Source organism: Bombina bombina, chromosome 5, assembly GCF_027579735.1.
Source record: "Bombina bombina isolate aBomBom1 chromosome 5, aBomBom1.pri, whole genome shotgun sequence".
NCBI classification, from domain to species: domain Eukaryota; kingdom Metazoa; phylum Chordata; class Amphibia; order Anura; family Bombinatoridae; genus Bombina; species Bombina bombina.
The window spans coordinates 627,262,053-627,286,871 of NC_069503.1; the positions used below are offsets into that span (position 1 = coordinate 627,262,053).

The window sequence follows — 24,819 nt, forward strand, 5'->3', positions numbered from 1 at the left end:
ACACATGTGGCAACGCCTATGTCCACATCTATAAGTACCATTGTTACTTGGTGTATTCCTAATTGTGTAATTCTGGTTCTTAGCCCCATTCTTTTGATGTTTTATACATTTAAGGTCATCACCACCTTACTGGGTGCCAGTTTTTGCTTCAAAGTTGGAGCTCTCCTATATACAACCCTAGGTTGTGGGGTCAAAACTTTCTTTAAAATGGGATCTCTAAGTAGTATTGGCCAATGTTTTTTGAGGACTCTACTGACCGCTTTCTGATTTGAATTATATTGAGTCACAAATAGAGGTTGTCCCTGTAGACAGCAATCTTCTTTCTCCTTCTTGGAAGCATTTTCCAAAGAAAGGAGTTCACCTCTATCCAATAATCTTGCTCTATTATAACCATATTCTATAAGTTCCCTTGGGTAGCCCTTTTCTCTAAACCTATCTTTTAGTATGAGAGACTGTTCATCATACATGTCAATAGAACTGCAGTTGCGTCTGATGCGACAAAATTGACTATAAGGAATATTAATTTTCCAACTGTTAAAATGGTTGGTGGAAAAATGTAAAAAATTATTGCAGTCTACTGACTTGAAGAAGGTGGAGGTACAGATTGTTTCATTGGAATCCCAAGTGAGAACTATATCTAAAAATTCAATGGTTTGTGTCTGTATATTAGGTGTAAAATCTATACCCATATTGTTGCTATTCAGAGAGTTGACGAATTCCTCTGCTTCTTTGACAGATCCCTCAAAAATAAACAGAAGGTCGTCTATGTAACGGCCATAAAACACCAGATTGCCCCTCCATTTCGTATTATAAATATAGGTTTCTTCAAACATCCCCATAAAGAGGTTTGCGAAACTTGGGGCAAATCTGGTGCCCATGGCCGTTCCCTTAATCTGAAAAAAAAAACTGGTCTAAAAATTGAAAATAATTATGTTTGAGAATAAAATCTATTAGAGTGATGAGAGTAGAGGGCTCCTACATCACAAGACAACCATATATAATTGTTTTTGTATCGTATATGTGTCAATTTTTGCAACAGGTCAGTAGTGTCCTTGATAAAGGAGGGGAGGTGGCGAACATATTTTTCTAGGAAGGTGTCCACATACTCACCCGGCGGGTTCAATGCATCTTTATGCAATTTTGGAAGGTGATAGTAATAAGGAACATTAGGATGATCAGGAAGTAAATACCTCTTTTCCTTTTTGTTTAAAATGCCTTTTGTACTACCCTCTTCCAAAATCTTGATGAGTTTTTTAGAAAATACCATAGTGGGATCTTGAGATAGTTTCCTATAATAGTTGGTGTCATAAATAATAAGTTCAGCTTCTCTAGTGTAATCTGAATAGTTCTGGATTACCAGGGCACCACCTTTATCCGCCTGGCGAATGACAATATCTTTGTCCCTCGTGAGGCTTCTAAGGGCTCTCTCTTCATTCGGCCAAATTTTCTTATTTCCCACAATATGGTTGGGAATGGTTTCCCAATCGTCCAAGACTAGTTGTTGGAATAAGTCAATGTATGATACATCGTCCTTAGGTGGATTAAAAGTGGATGTGGGTGAAAGTGAAGTGTGGATTACTGTCCCAAACAACTCCTCAGTGAGTTGTTCAGGTTCGCAGTACAAGATGGGGGAAGAATGTCTACCTTGTTGGCTGTCAAGAAGTATTGGTGTACCTTCAATGTTATTACTTCTAAGAGATTTAAGAGCAAAATACATCTGTAGCGACAGTTTCCTAGTGTATTTATTGAGGTCTACAAAAAGATGGAATAAGTTATGTGTATTTGGAGGGCAATATGACAAACCCCTACCTAAAATTCTTATCTCATCATTAGATAGGGCATGCGAGGAGAGGTTATATATCCCTTTAATTTTTCTAGTTTTTCTTTTTGTTGGGTTTCACCTCTACCTCTCCGTCCCCGTTTGGGAATGGTCTTTTTCTCCCATTTTGGGACTGATTGGAAGGTAGCTGCTGATTCCTCCACCATAGTGGAGCAAGGTTCGGTGTCCCTAAAAAAACCTCATTCGAGGTGGTAGCCTGGTTATCATAATTCTGGGTTGAGTTGTGCCTAGCTTCATATTGCCCTATATGATTTTCATTATTTGCAGAATTTAAGGCTTGGAACCTATTTTGCACTAGAACCCCTCAAAGAATATCCTGAATATTCCAAACTTAACACCCAGACTATCAAAGCAGTGGATGATTATCAATTGGAAATTATCACAATCAAAAATAAAACATTAAAGAGAGATGAGGACGATTACAGTAAGGGGGAAGTACACACATACATTCGTAATAATAAGAAAGACAACTGGTCTACAGTGTCTTACAATAAAAATAACAAGAAACAATCAAATAGTCAAAACACGGGCCAAGGTAGAAATAATTCCTCTATCAAAACCAATGGTCATAAAAACTCAGGGCCGGGTAGGAATCACCATCATGTTCAGTATGACAGACGGCAGAACAATGAGAGCTATCAAGATAGGAGTTATAAGAATAGACAGATACCTCAACAGGATGGTTTTGTTCCCTCACATCAACAGAACACATATCAGCAATATGACAATCCCAATATGATCCCAGTGCAAAATAGGTTCCAAGCCTTAAATTCTGCAAATAATGAAAATCATATAGGGCAATATGAAGCTAGGCACAACTCAACCCAGAATTATGATAACCAGGCTACCACCTCGAATGAGGGTTTTTTAGGGACACCGAACCTTGCTCCACTATGGAGGAGGAATCAGCAACTACCTTCCAATCAGTCCCAAAATGGGAGAAAAAGACCATTCCCAAACGGGGATGGAGAGGTAGAGGTTAAACCCAACAAAAAGAAAAACTAGAAAAATTAAAGAAAGGGATATATAACCTCTCCTCGCATGCCCTATCTAATGATGAGATAAGAATTTTAGGTAGGGGTTTGTCATATTGCCCTCCAAATACACATAACTTATTCCATCTTTTTGTAGACCTCAATAAATACACTAGGAAACTGTCGCTACAGAGGTATTTTGCTCTTAAATCTCTTAGAAGGAATAACATTGAAGGTATACCAATACTTCTTGACAGCCAACAAGGTAGACATTCTTCCCCCATCTTGTACTGCGAACCTGAACAACTCACTGAGGAGTTGTTTGGGACAGTAATCCACACTTGTATCATACATTGACTTATTCCAACAACTAGTCTTGGACGATTTGGAAACCATTCCCAACCATATTGTGGGAAATAAGAAAATTTGGCCGAATGAAGAGAGAGCCCTTAGAAGCCTCACGAGTGACAAAGATATTGTCATTTGCCAGGCGGATAAAGGTGGTGCCCTGGTAATCCAGAACTATTCAGATTACACTAGAGAAGCTGAACATATTATTTATGACACCAACTATTATAGGAAATATCTCAAGGTCCCACTATGGTATTTTCTAAAAAACTCATCAAGATTTTGGAAGAGGGTAGTACAAAAGGCATTTTAAACAAAAAGGAAAAGAGGTATTTACTTCCTGACCATCCTAATGTTCCTTATTACTATCACCTTCCAAAATTGCATAAAGATGCATTGAACCTGCCAGGTAGGCCAATCATAGCGGGGATCAATAGTATCACTGATAGGTTAAGTGAGTATGTGGACACCTTCCTAGAAAAATATGTTCGCCACCTCCCCTCCTTTATCAAGGACACTACTGACCTGTTGCAAAAATTGACACATATACAATACAAAAACAATTATATATGATTGTCTTGTGATGTAGGAGCCCTCTACTCCAATATATCCCATGATTGGGGATTAAAAACAACTTCCATTTTTCTTGACAGAGACATCTACATGCCAGATAAGCAGAAAGAATATCTCATCACTCTCATAGATTTCATTCTCAAACATAATTATTTTCAATTTTTAGACCAGTTTTTTTTTACAGATTAAGGGAACGGCCATGGGCACCAGATTTGCCCCAAGTTTTGCAAACCTCTTTATGGGGATTTTTGAAGAAACCTATATTTATAATACAAAATGGAGGGGCAATCTGGTGTTTTATGGCCGTTACATAGACGACCTTCTGTTTATTTTTGAGGGATCTGTCAAAGAAGCAGAGGAATTCGTCAACTCTCTGAATAGCAACAATATGGGTATAGATTTTACATCTAATATACAGACACAAACCATTGAATTTTTAGATATAGTTCTCACTTGGGATTCCAATGAAACAATCTGTACCTCCACCTTCTTCAAGTCAGTAGACTGCAATATTTTTTTTACATTTTTCCAGCAAATATTTTAACAGTTGGAAAATTAATATTCCTTATAGTCAATTTTGTCGCGTCAGATGCAACTGCAGTTCTATTGACATGTATGATGAACAGTCTCTCATACTAAAAGATAGGTTTAGAGAAAAGGGCTACCCAAGGGAACTTATATAATATGGTTATAATAGAGCAAGATTATTGGATAGAGGTGAACTCCTTTCTTTGGAAAATACTTCCAAGAAGGAGAAAGAAGATTGCTGTCTACAGGGACAACCTCTATTTGTGACTCAATATAATTCGAATCAGAAAGCGGTCAGTAGAGTCCTCAAAAAACATTGGCCAATATTACTTAGAGATCCCATTTTAAAGAAAGTTTTGACCCCACAACCTAGGGTTGTATATAGGAGAGCTCCAACTTTGAAGCAAAAACTGGCACCCAGTAAGGTGGTGATGACCAGAAAATGTATAAAACATCAAAAGAATGGGGCTAAGAACCAGAATTACACAATTAGGAATACACCAAGTAACAATGGTACTTATAGATGTGGACATAGGCGTTGCCACATGTGTAAATTTATCACGCATGGGACAACGTCCATCACCTCAAATACGACAGGCGAACAACACCACATTTCAGAGTATCTGTCATGTGATTCTAGCTATGTGATATATGCACTTATATGCGCATGTGGGATCCAATATATTGGACGCACCTGCAGAAAGGTACGACTCAGATAGGGTGAACATCAGAGGAATGTGATTAAAAAATCCCCTAAACACAGTGTCTCCAGACACTGTTGCCCTAAGAGCATTAGAGGTGGGTGCCAGTTTAAGATCACCCCACTAGAAAGTGTCCCCAGTAGTCATCATTATAATAGATTAATTCGACTTAGACAAAGGGAGACATATTGGATCTTCAAATTCCAAACACTTTTCCCGAAGTCATAGATTCGGCTGCGTTTGTATAGTTCCATCTTTTGAGGCTTTTAGAACACTATAAGGTTGCCATTTCCTGTTACATTGTTGTAATGTATGATCTTAGTTTTATTTATAAGTTGTGATGTACATCTGTAGTCTTTTTGATGGTTGTCTACCCAGATAGGTATACCAATTGGGTTATGGGGTACTTCATTTGTACACCAGAGTTTGGTGGCATCCCCCCTGCTGCTGGGAATAGTGACTAAAATTATTTCCATTTAATTATTTTATTATATACATTTTCTATACTCTCTATAATAGGCCTAAGGCTATCAATGTTTGTATAAGTTCCTGTGCAGTCCTTCATCAATATATTTTTATATATTTTCTAGATATATTTATTCCTATTATATTTATATTTTTGTATTATACTTACTCTTTGCACTTCACAATTATATTTATTAATTCACTTGAGTACGATTAGACCTAAGGAGGTCTATCACTTTTTGGGACTAATAATTTAAGTCACATCCATTATTAGTAGATACATGCATTCACTTTAGGTATCTCACTAATTAATTTCTTATATACTCTGAGTTATCTTCTTTATTGTATATATATATATATATATATATATATATATATATATATATATATATATATATTATTTGTCACCATAATAACTAAATGGCACTCTCTTGCCATTTCCCAAGTGTGGGTCATATTGCAGATTTTCCTCCGGTTAGGAGAAAATCAATGTACTTTATTATTATTATCCTCCGATAAGGAGAACATCAATGCACCTTATTATTTATCTCCCACACAAGCACATTATCACATAAGAAAAAGGCATATAGTAGGTTTTTTCCAAAACAGTGAGGGGGTGGTGCGAGTGCTATCTTATAAAGGTATAAGCTTAAATCCCTAAATAGTCTGATATAATCTCCAAATACAGACTTAAACAGTTGGATAAAAAGTGGGGAAGTGTGGGATAAGCGCTCTTGATGGAGCAAACCTAAAATGATATGACTGTGATAATAGTATAATAACAAGAATAATCAAGATGTTGAATATATATGTTAAAAAAGAAACTAATTGTGACGATATAAAAATGTCGATTTAATTTAAAATAAATAAATGTCAGCAGGGTATACAAAATAAACATATAGCATATGATTATAACATAAAATAAAATTCAGGTGACTCATATAAGTCTAGGATGCCGGCATCAAGGAAATAAATTAATATTGATATAGGAATAATGTATAGTTGGCTAAAAAAGTGAAATTCACAACATATTAAAAATAGCGATTGCTAAGTTAAAAACAACAATACACAAAAACTTGATTTTGCAATAAATGTGCTAATATATAACAAACCAGTATTAAGGGCACTAATGTGGGTAAGAAATAGAGATTTCAGATGATAAGTCTGTAAGAAATAGCAACAAACCAACAGCGTATGTTTGTGTCCGTTAGAGACAATGAAGCGTGTGATCCGTGGATTGTGACGTCACGTCATGTGACTAATCGTGATGATCCAATCGTATCCAACGATTATAATGTAGCGTGTTATTTGAAAAATTTATACCGGTATATAAAAAAAGAAACAAAGTCTCAAGTATTTTTTTAACAGTATAAAAGTATACTTGCAAGTAGCGGATCGCTGTCCTCCAATCTCTCCCGTAGGGAAAAGAGCAATTCAGCTGATTTGAAAAACAACAATGTGGATGAAATATAAACAAGTGTCCGTCTTTTCTTTCTAAACTCCAAGTAGATAGAAATTCTTTACAAGGTGCTCTTTATTCAGCAGTCCTTTAGATAGATCATAGTATTGTAGTTAGAACCAGAGGTAACCTGCAAGCACACAGGAATTATTCATATATCCAGCTCAAGTATGGTATGTGAGCTAGAAATTAACCTGTTGTTTGTGCCGCCGTAAAAACAGGTGAGATGAGAATGAAGCTCTGTGGCTATATTTAGCATGTGAACACCGCACACAGGAATTATTCATATATCTTGCTCTGCTTGGATTGTAGAGCTCGAAATGAACCTGTAATATGCAGGGTGGAAGAATAGATGCGTTTCTCTTAGTGACTGTAAGCAAATGTACGCGTTTCGGCAGAGTTACCTGCCTACATTTTTTATAATACGATTGCAGCAGGGTGGGTGTGCACAAATGACGGGTTTTGATTGGTCCTGCTTGTCTTAATTGTTGGGGGTTGGTCATTGTGGTCATTAGTAGCGTAGCCCTATATAAGGATGTAAATATCTAATGAGAAACATGCCTGAGGAAACAATCTAACTGAGAAACGCGTTGCACTGTTTCTCCACTAGCCATAACTTTTATTGGCACCAATATGAGTGGTATATTTTTATAACTTTTTTAATAAATTTGTTTTTAACTTCACCTACTCTTAGTGCTGTGTATGGTCTATTGCTACGCTATGTTTAGGGTGAGAAAGATTTAAAATATGCTTCTAATGCACACAATTTTAAGGTTTGGTAACTATCTCTAAGTAATATCTGTCTGAATACCTATATAAACAAATGAAGCACAGTGGTTTCACAGGGGGGCACTGGTCTCCCCAACATAATGTTTGCTCCAACTGTGATCATCACTCTGTTTTCACAGCACCTCTCTGTGCAGGATTCCCACAGCTCCAACCAGCCCGTCAACAGACTATTTAGCCCTTCCCAAAAATCTGCCCATTCCCACCCATAGACCTTCAGATCTGCCCCTCCTGTCACAGCCCCGTCAACAAATCATTGGTGGGCCTCAGGGAAGTGTCCCACAATAATTAAATGCCACAGATGAAGCATAATCAATAAATTGTGCTGCAGCTCTGTAAATCCTTGTGAATCCACTCCATAGGAAAACAGGAATTAGAGATATTTGTTTTACTGTAGAAGTTATTTGAGATGATCTAGTCTATTGCCTCCAGATGAGACTTCAGGCTGTCTTGAAAAAAAAAAGATATCTGCTAAGGAGCATTTAATTCAGTTGACGCTTTAGGCATAGAAAGCCCAAGTATACAAAAGTTCAACTACAAAACATAGCGAATAGCAAACTAGTCTTCATTATATTTGCAATACAGCAATAACAACGTGGGGTAAAAAGTATGGGTTTCCTTTTTCAACCTGACTCATATTTCAGAAGTTTGTATCCATCTGAGAGAAACTTACATACCTATTGTTTTATCACAAATCTCGCCAGCCCATATTATTCACTTTTTGGCTGCCAAGTCTGTTTACAGCTTGATCTAATCTCAAGAAATTTGACTTTGAATGAGATTTTTTTCTTGCTAATGTTGTAAGTACACTTGTCTGCATTGAGCATACCATGTGTTCTCAATTATAACAAAATTATCATCACATACTTTCTTCTTTCTTTTTTTTTTGTTATATCCATCCAAGTTTCTTTTTGTACCTTTTGCAGGTGCATAATTATAGTAGTTTATTGCCTTGTTGCCAAGAAAAGCTTTTCCTCACACAAGGCACATCTTCTGTAGATGCTGTAAAATATTTCATGTAACTGGTAATTTTTCATGGATTATACTCTGTCAGCAGTTAACTTCCCACTCCATCATTTAACACTACTGTAAAAGCAGGTGTGAGCTATTGACCAAATTACCTTTCTAGAGCCTGTATGTGCACTTATCATTCTACCCCCAAAGGAACAAGCATATATTGAATTATTATTATTATTATTATTATTATTATTATCAGGTATTTGTAGAGCGCCAACAGATTCCGCAAATAATGTTCAAAGTGTGCAGTAATCATCTGGACAGTCCAGTAAATGAGCAGTCCGGCGAAATCCATGCAACAAATGGACAGTTAAATCTCTAGATTTTAAAGTACCATGAATGGCATGTTATGGGCCATACTCAATGTTGCTTGAAGCCAATGGGGATACAAAAATCACTGTTTTATGTGTTACTGGCAGTAATGAGATGCTAAACACCACTCTATTTCGGTTTCATGTAGTCACTATGGTGATATTTCTGTTCTGTATGTGCTACTACCAGTCAAGAGAGGGTCAAATCACTACTGTGGCTTTACTGACAGTCAAATGGGTAAAATTATTTATTTGTATGCTTGTGGCAGCCATGGGGATTATATAAATGCTCAGCTGTGAAAAATAAATATAGAAAAATCAAGGGTGGGGTCTAAGGTAAAGTTTTTGGGAGGGGCCATTGTATAAGCCCCTTATGAAGATGTATTTTTTTCTCTCTCAGTGCATTGGAAGTTCTTAAAAAAAAAGCATGTTCTCTTTTTGATAAGATTCTGTCACTGTGTACAAAGCATGTAATACTGCATGCATATTGCTTAACCACACATTGATTAGCACATGTAGCATGCAAGGGATAACATTTTTATTTCATTGAAGCCTGGGTGTTGGGATCCCTTGTATCAATTAACCCCTAATTAGTCAGAGGCCCCACCCCTGTTATCTCCTAAACCTCCATACCCACACATCTACACTGCCAGAAACCTATAACTATCCTGAAGCCACCAAACACCCCACCACAATTAACCCTTAAACCACCAGACACTGCTTTGAACCCCTAAACATACAAACCCTTATCAAAGGGCTACTCCCTCAAGGAATTCACTACAGAGTATCCTTAAACCCTCTAAATGCTAAAACCACATAACCTCTAAGACTCCTTCTCCCTAGACAACCCAAGCCCTGTAATACATTAAAAAATATTTTAAAAATAAAAACGTTGCCACAAAAAAGCTACTTTCTTAAAGGATTACTTTCTGTTATAATTTTTAAGCTAAACAACTAACATATTAAAGTTAATAAACATTAATTAAAACCTACTGACCTATATTTTCTCCAAAACGAAGTTTCATAACGTTCTAAAGTTATATATTTTATTCGCCGATGATGTCACGTTATCCTGCCCACTATTTTCAGTACTGAGTGTTCAAAATACTTAAACCAATAACTTTGTGTTTAAAGCGCCATTTTGAAACCTAGGTATTGTAAACGGATTGGTACAGAGCAAAGGATACCCACGGAGTGGGTTTGGAAAACAATTAAATTTGCAGACAAGATTTCTGATATACGGTAGAGATATGTTAATGAAATGCTATTGATAAAAAGCGTATTTGGGGTAGTTAGTTAGTAGCAGGCATAGAAAATATTTACTTACAGTGGCCCTTTAATTTAAATAAAAATACATAACTTACCAAGAAGGAGCATGCAAGTGTCTTGTAGATGTGTTATACATTGTTGCAAACACTGCCATATATTGCTAAAGACACATGCAATTCCAATGAGCCAATCTAAGTTTGCTCTTTAACAGAGGATACCAAGAGAAAAAAATCAAATTAGATAATAGAAGTAAATTGGCAAGTATTTTAAAGCTTTAAACTCTATCTTAATTTTGAAAGGTTATTTAGAATGTTCTGTCCCGTTAAAAACAGTATTCTAGACATTAGGAAATGCATGTTTTTGAATCAGAAGATGCAATGTACTTCAGTGATAATTCCAGAACATCTAGAACATCTGTTTAGATTAATTTAACATGCAAATACCTATAAGTAGAATTGATCAATTGTTGTATGTTTGGTTGTTGTTTATTAAACGGACACTAAATACATTTTTTACATTTCTCTCTAATCATGGGTGCTGCCATTATGGAAGATAGTTTAAATGCTTATTAATGTATTTAGGGCTAGATTACAAGTGGAGCTAATAGTTACTTGCGAGCAAAAAAGGGGTTTATCGAGGGTGTTTGTGTTCATCAGGTTTTTGCTCATATTACAAGTTGAAAGTAAACGCAATCGCTTGAGCACAATTGAAGTTAATGCACATCAGGTTAGCGTGATCTCAGAGCTCTGGTTAACTGTTTCGCGAAACAAAAAAGTGTCACAAAACACATCAAAAATATTTAAAAAAGTACACTTACACGCATAATAACACCTAATAAATATTATTTAAAAAAATTACATAGAAAAGTTATAAGTGCTCAAAGATATGAGGGGAACGATTTATTATTTTGCGGATGGACATGATCCGATATTGCGGATCATGTCTGCCGCATATCGATAAATGCCGACAGCGTATATCATTGCACCAGCAGTTCTTGTGAACTGAACTGCTGGTGCAATACCGCCCCCTGCAGATTCATCAGCAGGGGGTGTCAATCAACCCGATAGTATTCAATCGGGTTGATTTCTGTCCGCCACCTCAGAGCAGATGGACAGGTTATGGAACAGTGGTCTTTAGATCGCTGCTTCATAACTTGTGTTTCTGGTGAGCCTGAAGGCTCGCCAGAAAAACATGGCATCAAAATCCATACAGAGCTTGATAAATAGGCCCCAAGGTCTCAGCAGCTAGAAAAAAAGGCAGGCAAAGGGCTTTATCATAGAGATACATACATATACAGGTAGCCCTCAGTTTACGCCGGGGTTAGGTTCCAGAAGGAATGGTTGTAAATCGAAACCATTGTAAATTGAAACCCAGTTTATAATGTAAATCAATGGGAAGTGAGGGATTTAGGTTCCAGGCCCCTCTCAAAATTGTCACAAGTAACACCTAATACATTATGTTTAAAGCTGTGAAATAAAGACTTTAAATGCTAAACAGCATTATAAACCTAATAAAATAATCACACTACACAGACTTCACTTGCATTTTTCCTGCAAACAGTTCTTTCTATGCATTCCAATCTGGACTGATTTATAGACAGGAAGATCTCGTTCCTTTGAAATCTGCTCGATAGCTCAGGTCTGGTTAAACTGATTAATTTCAGGTTGCTTGGCTTTGCTGCAACACAAGCGGACAGCTCCACCTACTGGCTATTTTAATAAATGCACTGCTTCTCAATGCTTTTCAATAACAGTCACATGACTGGAAAAAAAAGGTTGTTATTCTGAAACGGTGTAAATTGAACCGTTGTAAACCGAGGGCCACCTGTACTGTACATGTCTAAAGATGTGCATGTATGTGTATATATATATATATATATATATATATATATATATATATGTATGCATTTATGTATTTATATGTGTATATATATATATATATACAGTGGGGCAAAAAAGTATTTAGTCAGCCACCAATTGTGCAAGTTCTCCCACTTAAGAAGATGAGAGAGGCCTGTAATTTTCATCATATATATACCTCAACTATGAGAGACAAAATGTGGAAACAAATCCAGACAATCACATTGTCTGATTTGGAAATAATTTATTTGCATATTATGGTGGAAAATAAGTATTTGGTCAATATCAAAAGTTCATCTCAATACTTTGTTATATATCCTTTGTTGGCAATGACAGAGGTCAAACGTTTTCTGTAAGTTTTCACAAGGTTGTCAAACACTGTTGCTGGTATGTTGGCCCATTCCTGCATGCAGATCTCCTCTAGAGCAGTGATGTTTTGGGGCTGTCGCTGGGCAACACGGACTTTCAACTCCCTCCAAAGGTTTTCTATGGGGTTGAGATCTGGAGACTGGCTAGGCAACTCCAGGACCTTGAAATGCTTCTTACAAAGCCACTCCTTCATTGCCCAGGCAGTGTGTTTGGGATCATTGTCATGCTCAATACCCAGCCACGTTTCATCTTCAATGCCCTTGCTGATGGAAGGAGGTTTGCACTCAAAATCTCACGATACATGGCCCCATTCATTCTTTCATGTACACGGATTAGTCATCCGGTTCCCTTTGCAGAGAAACATCCCCAAAGCATGATGTTGCCACCCCCATGCTTCACAGTAGGTATGGTGTTCTTTGGTTGCAACTCAGCATTCTCTCTCCTCCAAACACGACGAGTTGTGTTTCTACCAAACAGTTCTACTTTGGTTTCATCTGACCATATGACATTCTCCCAATCTGCTTCTGAATCATCCAAATGCTCTCTAGCATACTTCAGACGGGCCTGGACATGTACTGGCTTAAGCAGGGGGACACATCTGGCACTGCAGGATCTGAGTCCCTGGTGGCATAGTGTGTTACTGATGGTATCCTTTGTTACGTTGGTCCCAGATCTCTGCAGGTCATTCACTAGGTCCCCCCGTGTGGTTCTGGGATGTTTGCTCAGCGTTCTTGTGATCATTTTGACCCCACGGGGTGAGATCTTGCATGGAGCCCCAGATCGAGGGAGATTATCAGTGGTCTTGTATGTCTTGCATTTTCTAATTATTGCTCCCACAGTTGATTTCTTCACACCAAGCAACTTGCCTATTGCAGATTCAGTCTTCCCAGCCTGGTGCAGGTCTACAATTTTGTTTTTGGTGTCCTTTGACAGCTCTTTGGTCTTCACCATAGTGGAGTTTGGAGTGTGACTGTTTGAGGTTGTGGACAGGTGTCTTTTATACTGATAACTAGTTCAAACAGGTGCCATTAATACAGGTAATGAGTGGAGGACAGAGGAGCCTCTTAAAGAAGAAGATACAGGTCTGTGAGAGCCAGAAATCTTGCTTGTTTGTAGGTGACCAAATACTTATTTTCCACCATAATATGCAAATAAATTCTTTCCAAATCAGACAATGTGATTGTCTGGATTTGTTTCCACATTTTGTCTCTCATAGTTGAGGTATATCTATGATGAAAATTACAGGCCTCTCTCATCTTCTTAAGTGGGAGAACTTGCACAATTGGTGGCTGACTAAATACTTTTTTGCCCCACTGTGTATATATATATATATATATATATATATATATATATATATATATATATATATATAGTGCATGGGAGCCCTTTGCAGTTAGGTAAATGAAAACATGAAAAAGCATATTTATGCAATATTCATATTTAATAAAGTGTTAAACTGGAAATATTTCACATTCCAATGTTCTTCAGATAACAGAATATGTTCTATGTATTTATTAATAGATATTCCTGTATATTTATATATATACCTATATATCATCATGTATATATATATATATATATATATATATATATATATATATATATATATATATATATATAGGTATAAATATATATTGTACTAAAATACCATTAGGTATACAGGTGAAACTCGAAAAATTAGATTATCATGCAAAAGTTCATTTATTTCACTAATGCAACCTAAAAGGTGAAGCTAATATATGAGATAGACTCATTATATGCAAAGCAAGATAGTTCAAGCCGTGATTTGTCATAATTGTGATGATTATGGCTTACAGCTCATGAAAACTCCAAATCCACAATCACAGAAAATTAGAATATTGTGAAAAGGTGCAATATTCTAGGTTCAAAGTGTCCCACTCTAATTAGCTAATTAAGCCATAACACCTGCAAAGGGTTCCTGAGCCTTTATATGGTCTCTCAGTCTGGTTCAGTAGGAATCACAATCATGGGAAAGACTGCTGGCCTGATAGTTGTGCAAAAAACCATCATTGACACCCTCCATAAGGAGGGAAAGCCTCAAAAGGTAATTGCAAAAGAAGTTGGATGTTCCCAAAGTGCTGTATCAAAGCACATCAATAGAAAGTTATGTGGAAGGGAAAAGTGTGGAAGAAAAAGGTGCACAAGCAGCAGGGATGACCGCAGTCTGGAGAGGATTGTCAGGAAAAGGCCATTCAAAAGTGTTGGGGACTTTCACAAGGAGTGGACTGAGGCTGGAGTGAGTGCATTAAGAGCCACCACACACAGACGGATCCTGGACATGGGCTTCAAATGTCGTATTCCTCTTGTCAAGCCACTCCTGAACAACAAACAACGTCAGAAGCGTCTTACCTGGGCTAAAGAAAAACAGACCTGGTCTGTTGCTCAGTGGTCCAAAGTCCTCTATTCTGATGAGAGCAAACTTTGCATCTCATTTGGAAACCAAGGACCCAGAGTATGGAGGAAAATGGAGAGGCACACACTGCAATATGCTTGAAGTCCAGTGTGAAGTTTCCACAGTCTGTGTTGATTTGGAGAGCCATGTCATCTGCTGGTGTTGGTCCACTGTGCTTCATTAAGTCCAGGGTCAATGCAGCTGTCTACCAGGAGATTTTGGAGCACTTCATGCTTCCTTTCCGCAGGCAAGCTCTATGGGGATGCTGACTTCATTTTCCAGCAGGACTTGGCACCTGCCCACACTGCCAAAAGCACCAAAACCAGGTTCAATGACCATGGGATTACTGTGCTTGATTGGCCAGCAAACTCGTCTGACCTGAACCCCATAGAGAATCTATGGGGCATTGCCAAGAGAAAGATGAGAGACATGAGACCGAACAATGCAGAAGGCCACTATTGAAGCCTCCTGGTCTTCCATAATACCTCAGCAGTGCCACAGGCTGATAGCTTCCATGCCACACCGCATTGAGGCAGTAATTGCTGCAAAAGGGTCCCAAACCAAGCACTGAGTACATACAGTATGCATGCTTATACTTTTCAAAGGTCCGATATTGTTCTATGTACAATCCTTGTTTTATTGATTGCATGTAATATTCTAATTTTCTGAGATTGTGGATTTGGGGTTTTCATGAGCTGTAAGCCATAATCATCACAATTATGACAAATCACGACTTGAACTATCTTGCTTTGCATGTAATGAGTCTATCTCATATATTAGTTTCACCTTTAGGTTGCATTAGTGAAATAAATTAACTTTTGCACGATATTCTAATTTTTCGAGTTTCACCTGTATGTAGAAATATGTATTTATGAATAAATAAAAAGAACATATTTTTCTATGTGAAGAACATTGGATTTTGAATTATTTATATTCTCATGTTGAGAATATGCAATCGGGTTTGCGTGGGAGAAGGGTGTAAGGTTTTTTTTGCCTCTGTTTCTGCTCCATAGACTACTTTACGTTATTGCACGCAATATTCTATGTTTGGCTTTTTATGCTGGGTTAGCATGCAAGCAAAAACTGTTTACTTTCAACTTGTAATACGAGCGCTATCTGACGTGTGCATAAAGCTTACTTTTAGCGGAGTTAACGCTCGAATAGCCGTGCTAAATAATACTCCACTTGTAATCTGGACCTAAGTGTTTAATGTCCCTTTAATGTCTAATAAGCTCAATTCATGAGCTGCATGTTGACGCTTTTCATATCATTCTGTGTCAGTAAGCGTAACATTTTTATGAAGTCCAAACATTTAATTGCGATAATAAGTTAATATTCAAATATTTGAAAACATGTTTCATAGTTTAAAAGTGTAATATCCTCACTTTCACACATTTTTATAAAAATATAGAATAATTTTGCTTTTTGAAGTGTGAACTGAGGAAGCCAAATTAAAAAAAAAAAAAGATGCTATAATAGTCAAAGTGGGTGTTCAACTGGGGAAAGGTCTTGAAACATTTCTATCTATTTATATATCTATCTATATAGAGTCATTTTCCCCCAACTATAGGCAGGTGGTACAGCCAATAAGATGCCATACTTCCCACCTCTTAGACTGGAAAGGGAGCACCCTTCCAGCTGCAAAGTCACACAGATGGCACTCAGCACTTCTGTTACAATTTATGAAGTGGGCACTATAGCATCTGATTGGCTGGTCTGCCAATATCCATTAAATTAAAAAAAGGCTCTGTAAAGGTGATTGGCAGTACAGTCTGTAAGAAACACCAGAGTGAGTTAAATAATACTTTATACAACAATTCATGAGGTAAGGACAATGTAATCCTACTATACTTAAAGCAGTACATAGTGTTTACTGTGTTTTTAATGCCAAGCAGAGTCACTAGAAAGCTGGTAAAAAAGCACCAGGGATTATTCTGTACTATAAATATTTGATTGCCTTTAATTAATTTATTTTTTACATTCCTTTCTCAGTGCCACACCAATTATGTTCCAGTGTGTGGATCGAATGGAGACACTTACCAAAATGAATGCTTCCTTAGAAGGTCTGCTTGTAAGCAACAGAAAGATTTAACTGTAGTAGCAAAAGGACCCTGCTATTCTGGTAAGATATTTACAGCATGGACTTATTGTATTTAGTTATACAGTGTTGCATATTATAAGCTCTTAAAGACTCTCATCATGATGAAATGAATAGAACATTAAAGGGACATTAAACTCATAGCATAACAATGCTTATTACAAAGCATCTATAAAAATGTTTTTAAATCATTTTGTTAGCACAATGTATAAGGTTTTGCCAGATGAGAGAAGTTCAGGGATATACATCTTGAAAAATCTTATGGAATTTCTGTTCCTGGTCTCTTTTGTTTTGGCCAATAAGAGTCATATGCAAATTAGCTAGTAAACTGAGCTAACCAATCACTGTGTAAAATATTGCAGGCTTAGGTAAATTAAATCATACTATAGCGTTTCAGAAGGGAGAAAAACAAACAAACTTTTTGAGTTATGTTACAGCAAAAACATGGAAAATAAATTGTATGAGATGCAGGACACAGCATAGAAGGTCCAACGCTATATTATTGCAGAGCATAGAAGTATACAGCTTGCACAACAGATCTAACTTAGTAACTGCGACATAGACAATAACTGCTATAAGCCCCGCCCCCATCCAGTGATGTCACCTCCCACTCTCATCACAATAAATATTGAATGTATATTCCAGTGTTGCTTTGCTTTCCTCAATTTAAATTAAAATGTTGAGTTTAATATCTCTTTAATATCTCTGTTACCCATGCACCAAAGTATATCTGTTCCTCCCTCTTTCCTTCCATATTATAGACACTTTTGTCTGTGAATGCTGTAAATAAAATGACTGTCATCTTTTCTTTGGCAATCTTCTCACACAAAGTAAAAGGGCTGTAAATGTAATTTTTTACTGATGCATTAGAATTTATTTACTAAAATGCCTTTGGATGTTGTTTATTTTAAAGGGGTAGAAGGGTCATAGGTACATTTCCGTTTTAAATAGAAGCATTTATGCAATATAGTTCCATATTGAACCAGTTTTCAAGCACAGAGAGCTGGCGGTGATGTGTATTGCATTAGCGAAGACTTAAAGGGATACTCAATCAAAATTAAACTGTCATGATTCAGAGAGAACATGCCATTTTAAACAACTCTCCAATTTACTTCCATTAACAAAATGTGCACAGTCTTTTTATATTTAAACTTTTTGAGTCACCAGCTCCTACTGAGCATGTGCAAGAAGTCACAGAATAAATGTGTATGCATTTGTGAATGGCTAATGGCTGTCACATGGTACGTGTATGCATTTGTGATTGGCTAATGGCTGTCACATGGTACAGGGGGAGTGGAAAAATACATAACTTTTAAAATTGTCAGAAAAAAAATCTACTACTCGTGAACTTCAGACTAAGTGATATTGCATTGTCTTGTTATCTTGCATTTGTTGATTATGCAAATCTACTGTTTTGGTCCTTTAATTTGTGTCATACACTACTGACTCCCTGAGAAGGTGTATGGGGCACTTACAGCATATGTGCGTATGCTTCTGAATAACAGTAATCATTTTTACTAGAAGCATATTTGCTGATTAAAGTATATTGCAAAATGTTTCTAATTCAAATTGAAATGCACCCATGCACTTTTCAATGTTGACCTTTTTATTCCTTTAATACATTGGCCTATTAAGTAGAGTTATAAACAAGCTCCTGCAGTGATTTGTCATCTTCTGAGGAATACAATGCAGCCTCTCTGGGGGGATGGAAACACTACAGTGAAAGTGAGGCAAAATAAATAATTAAAGTAAATTGCAAAGTTATTCTAATTGTGCATAATTAAACATGTTGGGCTAGATTATGAGGAGCACACTAACTGTTGCGTGTGAGCGATATCGGCTTTGTATTGGCTTTTTGCCTGCTATGGAAATAGTGTGATCAGGTTAGCACGATTTGAGAGCTTGCGTAGGAGAAGAAAAAAATTGCATTAAACACAATATAAATACACTTAAAAGTAAAGTTATGCTCAAATATACATTGCACAAGCATTTCTGGTCAATCGGCGCTAGCAGTGGGTGTCAATCATCCCGATCGTATCAGATCAGGATGATTGTAGTCCGCCACCTCAGAGATGGTGGATGAAGGAGTAGCGGTCTTTCGATTGCTGCTTAACTTTTCCATCCGCAGCATAATAAATCTACACCTTACTGTTTATTCTAAAAAAAAGTATAATTAGTATAATTTTAAAATATTATGTTAACAAAATCAAGATTTGATAATCAAATAGCGAATAAAACATTTGTTTAAAGAAATATTGTTATAATATTTTCCGTAAAAGAGGGTGATAAAATGCATATAATTGTTGCATTTCGCAAAATATAAAAATTTGAAAATGAAAATATCTGCCTGTGAGATGATAGGAACTTAGTTTTTATGCAGTAGTAACAGTACAGTTGTTTTGTAAGTGCCATTTACTGTACTGGCTAAAAAAACAGCGCTTTCCCCATGCAATCTTAAAAAACACTTTTGTTTAAATTTGATCTCAGAATTGCAATATACTATAGCTTTTCAAAGTTTGCACTATTCATCTATATGGGATCCATGTACGAAGTAGCATAAGCTGCTCTGGAGCCCTTGTGAGGCAGGTTCGCACATGTGAACCTGTTTCCCGCAATGTCAGACCGTTGCTTCTTATACTCTCCGCCACCTCTGAGACGCCGGAAATGGTGGCATGAAATATACCAAAATGGGCTTAGATCAATACTTTGGGTTGTCTACTAAAATATATATATAGCTTTGATAGGTAAATATAAAAAAGGCTCTATTTCTGTTTAAATGTAGTGATGGCAAAAATGCTCTGGTCGTTTGGGGAAATTTTAGTCTGAAATGCCCGGTCCTTAAGGGGTTAATGCATGGGGCCCTATAATGCCATCTCACTTGTGAGTGCACCCATTTGGGATTTTTTTTTTATTTGTTTCACAATTCACATAGTCTACAGCATGAGGCGCCCTTTTGTTTTTTCCTTGTATTTGTCAAAATAAGCCTGGTTATTCAATACATCACACTTTTAGTTTTAAGATATCCGAAGAACCTACTCGGTTTAAATACTGTTAGCTCCAGACAGCAACACTCTACTGGTAGTTAGCTCAAAGGGACACTGAACCCAAATTTTTTCTTTCATGATTCAGATAGACTCTAGAGCATGCAATTTTAAGCGACTTTCTAATTTACTCCTATTATCAAACTTTCTTTGTTCTCTTAGTATCTTTATTTGAAATAGAATGCTTCTAAGCTATTTGTTTGGTTCAGAACCCTGGAAAGCACTTGTTCATTGGTGGATGAATTTATCCACCAATCAGCAAGAACAACCCAGGTTGTTTACCAAAAATGGGCCAGCATCTAAACTTACATTCTTGCATTTCAAATAAAGATACCAAGAGAATGAAGAAAATTTGATAATAGGAGTAAATTAGAAAGTTGCTTAAAATTGAATGCTCTATCTGAATCACCAAAGAAAAATGTTTGGGTTCAGTGTCCCTTTAACATATCGGGTAAGCCAATGACAAGGGGCATATGTGTGTAGTCAGCTCTTACTAGCTAGCTTCCAGTAGTGCATTGCAGCTCCTGAGCCCAGCAATTTTTTTCAACAAAGGATACCTGGAGCAGGAAGTCAATTTGATAACAGAAAAGTGAAACGTTTTTAATATAGCATGCCCTAATGGCACCTTAAAAGTCTAATTTTGACTTCCATATCCATTTAAATATTTAACTAACAACTTGTAATACCAGATCAAGGGGCCAATTTATTATCGGTCTGTCCGACATGATCCGCTCAGTGGATCATGTCCGACAGACATCGATGAATGCCAACAGCATACGCTGTCTGCATTTATCATTGCACAAGCAGTTCTTGTAAACTGCTTGTGCAATGCCGCCCCCCTGCAGATTCGCTGCCAATCGGCTGCTAGCAGGGGGGTGTCAATCAGACCGATCGTTTAGGATTGCAGACCGCAGCCTCAGAGGCAGCAGACCAGTTAAGGAGCAGCGGTCTTAAAGGGACAGTCTACACCAGAATTGTTATTGTTTTAAAAGATAGATAATCCCTTTATTACCCATTCCCCAGTTTTGCATAACCAACACAGTTATAATATACTTTTAACCTCTGTGATTATCTTGTATCTAAGCCTCTGCAAACTGCCCCTTTATTTCAGTTCTTTTGACAGACTTACAGTTTAGCCAATCACTGCCTGCTCCCAGATAACTTCACGTGCACGAGCACAGTTATTTATATGAAATACGTGAACTAACACCCTCTAGTGGTTAAAAACTGTTCAAATGCATTCTGAAAAGAGGTGGCCTTCAAGGTCTAAGAAATTAGCATATGAACCTCCTAGATTAAGCTTTCAACTAAGAATACCAAGAGAACAAAGCAAAATTGGTAATAAAAGTAAATTGGAAAATTGTTTAAAATTGCATGCTCTATCTGAATCATGAAAGTTTATTTTGGCCTAGACTGTCCCTTTAAGACCGCTGCTTCATAACTTCTGTTTCCGGCGAGCCTGAAGGCTTGCGTGGAAACAGGGGCATCAGGGGCCATTCGGACCTTGATAAATCGGCACCCAAGTGTTATTGTTTGTGCAAAACCAAGCGCAAAATAACTCATCACATGTTATATCAGTTGTTCTATACTTGTAATCTAGGTCTTTATAAGGGGCATCCAATTTTGAGTTTTGAAATAGATTGAAAATATGCATGTTCTATTGGAACCATAAGCGTTTAATTTTGCCTTGTATGTCCCTTTTTTAATTATAATGTTAAACTTCATATGAAGCCATACATTACTACAAAAGTATTTCATGCCTGAATGGACAAAAGTAAAGATGTGACATTATGATGATAATTTGGGAAATAACTGGATCACATTTTTTGGGTGAACTGTTCCTTTAAGCTATGTTCCTTAATGCTGATATGAGTAGTGTGTAACTAGGGATGCCAGCTGTCCTCCACACAAAAACTGGACAATCAGTCAATGGCCAGGCATGATGGTAGGTTGGATCAGACAATGACCTCTCAAATGCTTTATCTTAGCTCTCACTTTTGAACGGCCATGCATATTTTTTTCACAACCGAGCAATCATTTTATCCCTTGGCTGCCAGTAACATGCACATTAATCATTTTAGGTGTTTGGCTGAAAGTAACACACATAAATAGAAGTAATTTGACCCCCTCCTTGATTGCTCCTCCCTTATTTCTGCTCCATTTTTGTAATGTGTTAAATCATAGGAGGCCTCTTACACTTAAAGGGACATTATACACTAGATTTTTCTTTGCATAAATATTTTGTAGATAATTCATTTATAAAGCCCATACAGGGTTTTTTGTTTTTTAAATGTATAGTTTTGCTTATTTTTAAATAAAATTGCACTGATTTTCAGACTCCTAACCAAGCCCAAAGTTGTAGAAGTAGACTGTTGTATACCTACTCCAGCTTGCCCCTGTTTGTGTAAAGGGTCTTTTCATATGCAGAGGAGGGGGAGTGTCTGTTTTTTTTTGCTATAGAACCACTTTAAGGGGGTGTTCTAGCTAACCTATTCAACAGTGCTAAACTGGGAGCTTAGAAGTAAGTTTAAACGGTTTTATACTGGATTTTTATATCACTATCTGTGCATATGCTTCTTTACAGTAGTGTCTATTACATGCAGGTATACTGTCCCTTTAACTAGCACTTAGAGATTTTTTAAAAAAAAACCTGGACATCTAAGTGTGCATTATTTTTGTGACGCTTTTACTGGACAGCTTGATAAAATACTTGGCTGTGGGGTTGAATACTGGTCACCTGGCAACCCTATCTGCAACAGGCATCAATGTGATTTGTCATCTGTTTTTCAATTAAGTTCTTGACCATTTCTTGATTGCTTCATTCCACACATAACATTTATAACTTTTATCTCTGGGACTTGTCTTCTGCTTTATTAAAGGGACACTCAGGTTAAATTAAATTTTCATGATTCAGATACAGCATGTAATTTTAAACAACTTTCCAATTGACTTCCATTAAAAAAATGTGCAGATTCTTTTATATTTACCATTTTTGAGTCACCAGATCCTACTGAGCATGTGCAAGAATTCACAGGCTATACGTATATGCATTTGTGATTGGCTGATTGCTATCACATGGTACAAGGGGAGTGGAAATATACATAACTTTGAAATTTGTTATAAAAAAATCTACTACTCATTTGTAGTTCAGACTAAGTGCTATTGCATTGTCTTATTATCTTGCATTTGTTGATTTTGCAAATCTAATGTGTTGACTGGTCCTTTAAAGGCACATTTAAAGAATCAATGCATATTGAATAGCAGTACATATAATTGCAATAAACAAACCTGCTCTGATATATGCGCATTTTCTAATTACCCAGTTGCAAGCCGTTTAACCAGTGCAATGTGGATAAACACATTGTTAAAGTCAGCTCATTATGCAACACATTGCTGATACTGAGTTGAACACAAGCTGGTGAGCCAGTCACAAGCTGTGTATTTGCGGAGTTGCCAGTCGCTAGCCTGTATCCAGTTAAGAAGGAGTCAATATATATTGCTGCTCCAGATCAGACTTTAACTATGTGTTAAATATTTTCAATAGCACAGTTAGAATGTGCATATTTTTTTCTAAAAAAATATCGGTTAGTTTTATTTTTCTTTCATGTGACAGCCATCAGCCAATCACAAAACATATTTACATATATTCTTTGAGTTCTTGCACATGCTCAGTTGGTGCCTCAGAAAGTGTTCATATAAAAAGATTGTGTAGTTAGATAATAGATGGGAATTGGAAAGTTGTTTAATATTGTGTGCTCTATCTGAATCAAGAAGTTTAATTTTGACTTTAGTCGTTTTAATTTAATGGGAAACTAACAGGAAGTGCATGAAATGTGTACGACTGAGTCCCAGGACTCTAATGCTCAATTGTTTTGTTATGCAGTCCAAGGACATATCCATTGAAATACTTATTGAGTAAATGTATCTTAATTTCTTGGGCTGGTACAGATATTAATGAGCTCCTGCACTCATCAAGCAATCAGTATGTACATTGTTGTTGCTAGTGGTACCACCTTTTTTTTGGGAGGGGGAATAAAATAAAATAATTTATATATATATATATATATATATATATATATATATATATATATATATCTCTGCAAAGGGGTTAAAAACACATAGTTAATGGTAATGGTTGGGGGCAGCAGAGAACTGTTAGTTCTGAGCAGAAACTGCCGCTGACCCAATCAGCTTCACTTGTCGCATCAGTCAGATGGGGAACAAGGGGTGCAACCGGTGTGCAGCAGTTTCCGCTCAGGACAAACAGTTCTCTGTGGCTCCCGAGTGGTACTTTACTGATGTGTTTAGCCCCTTTGTGGGTCGATAGCTATACAATTGCAATACTATATCAAATGAGAACATGTCCTTTTTTCACTATTATGTTTAAATTTTGATTCCAGCACATGCAGAAGTTTCACCATAACAGGGCATTTTTTTTTTTCCAATCATTATAGTATTTAACCCCTTAATGACCGGACCATTTTTCAATTTTCTTACCCTTAATGACAATGGCTATTTTTACATATCTGCTGTGTTTGTGTTTAGCTGTAATTTTCCTCTTACTCATTTACTGTACCCACACATATTATATACAGTTTTTCTCGCCATTAAATGGACTTTCTAAAGATACCATTATTTTCATCATGTCTTATAATTTACTACAAAAAAAATAATAAAATATGAGGAAAAAATGGAAAAAAAACACACTTTTTCTAACTTTGACCCCCAAAATCTGTTACACATCTACAATCACCAAAAAACACCCATG

The 24,819-nt window shown here is 36.7% G+C and overlaps 1 protein-coding gene across 1 annotated transcript in view; it reads left to right on the top strand.

The window, feature by feature from the left end:
- The window catches only part of TMEFF1 (transmembrane protein with EGF like and two follistatin like domains 1), a 361,275-nt gene that overhangs the window by 136,221 nt on the left and 200,235 nt on the right, over positions 1–24,819 (top strand). Inside the window, exon 3 of the mRNA XM_053714586.1 lies at positions 16,905–17,034. Coding sequence (XP_053570561.1) covers positions 16,905–17,034 — 130 coding nt within the window. The remainder of the gene's footprint in view (positions 1–16,904; positions 17,035–24,819) is intronic.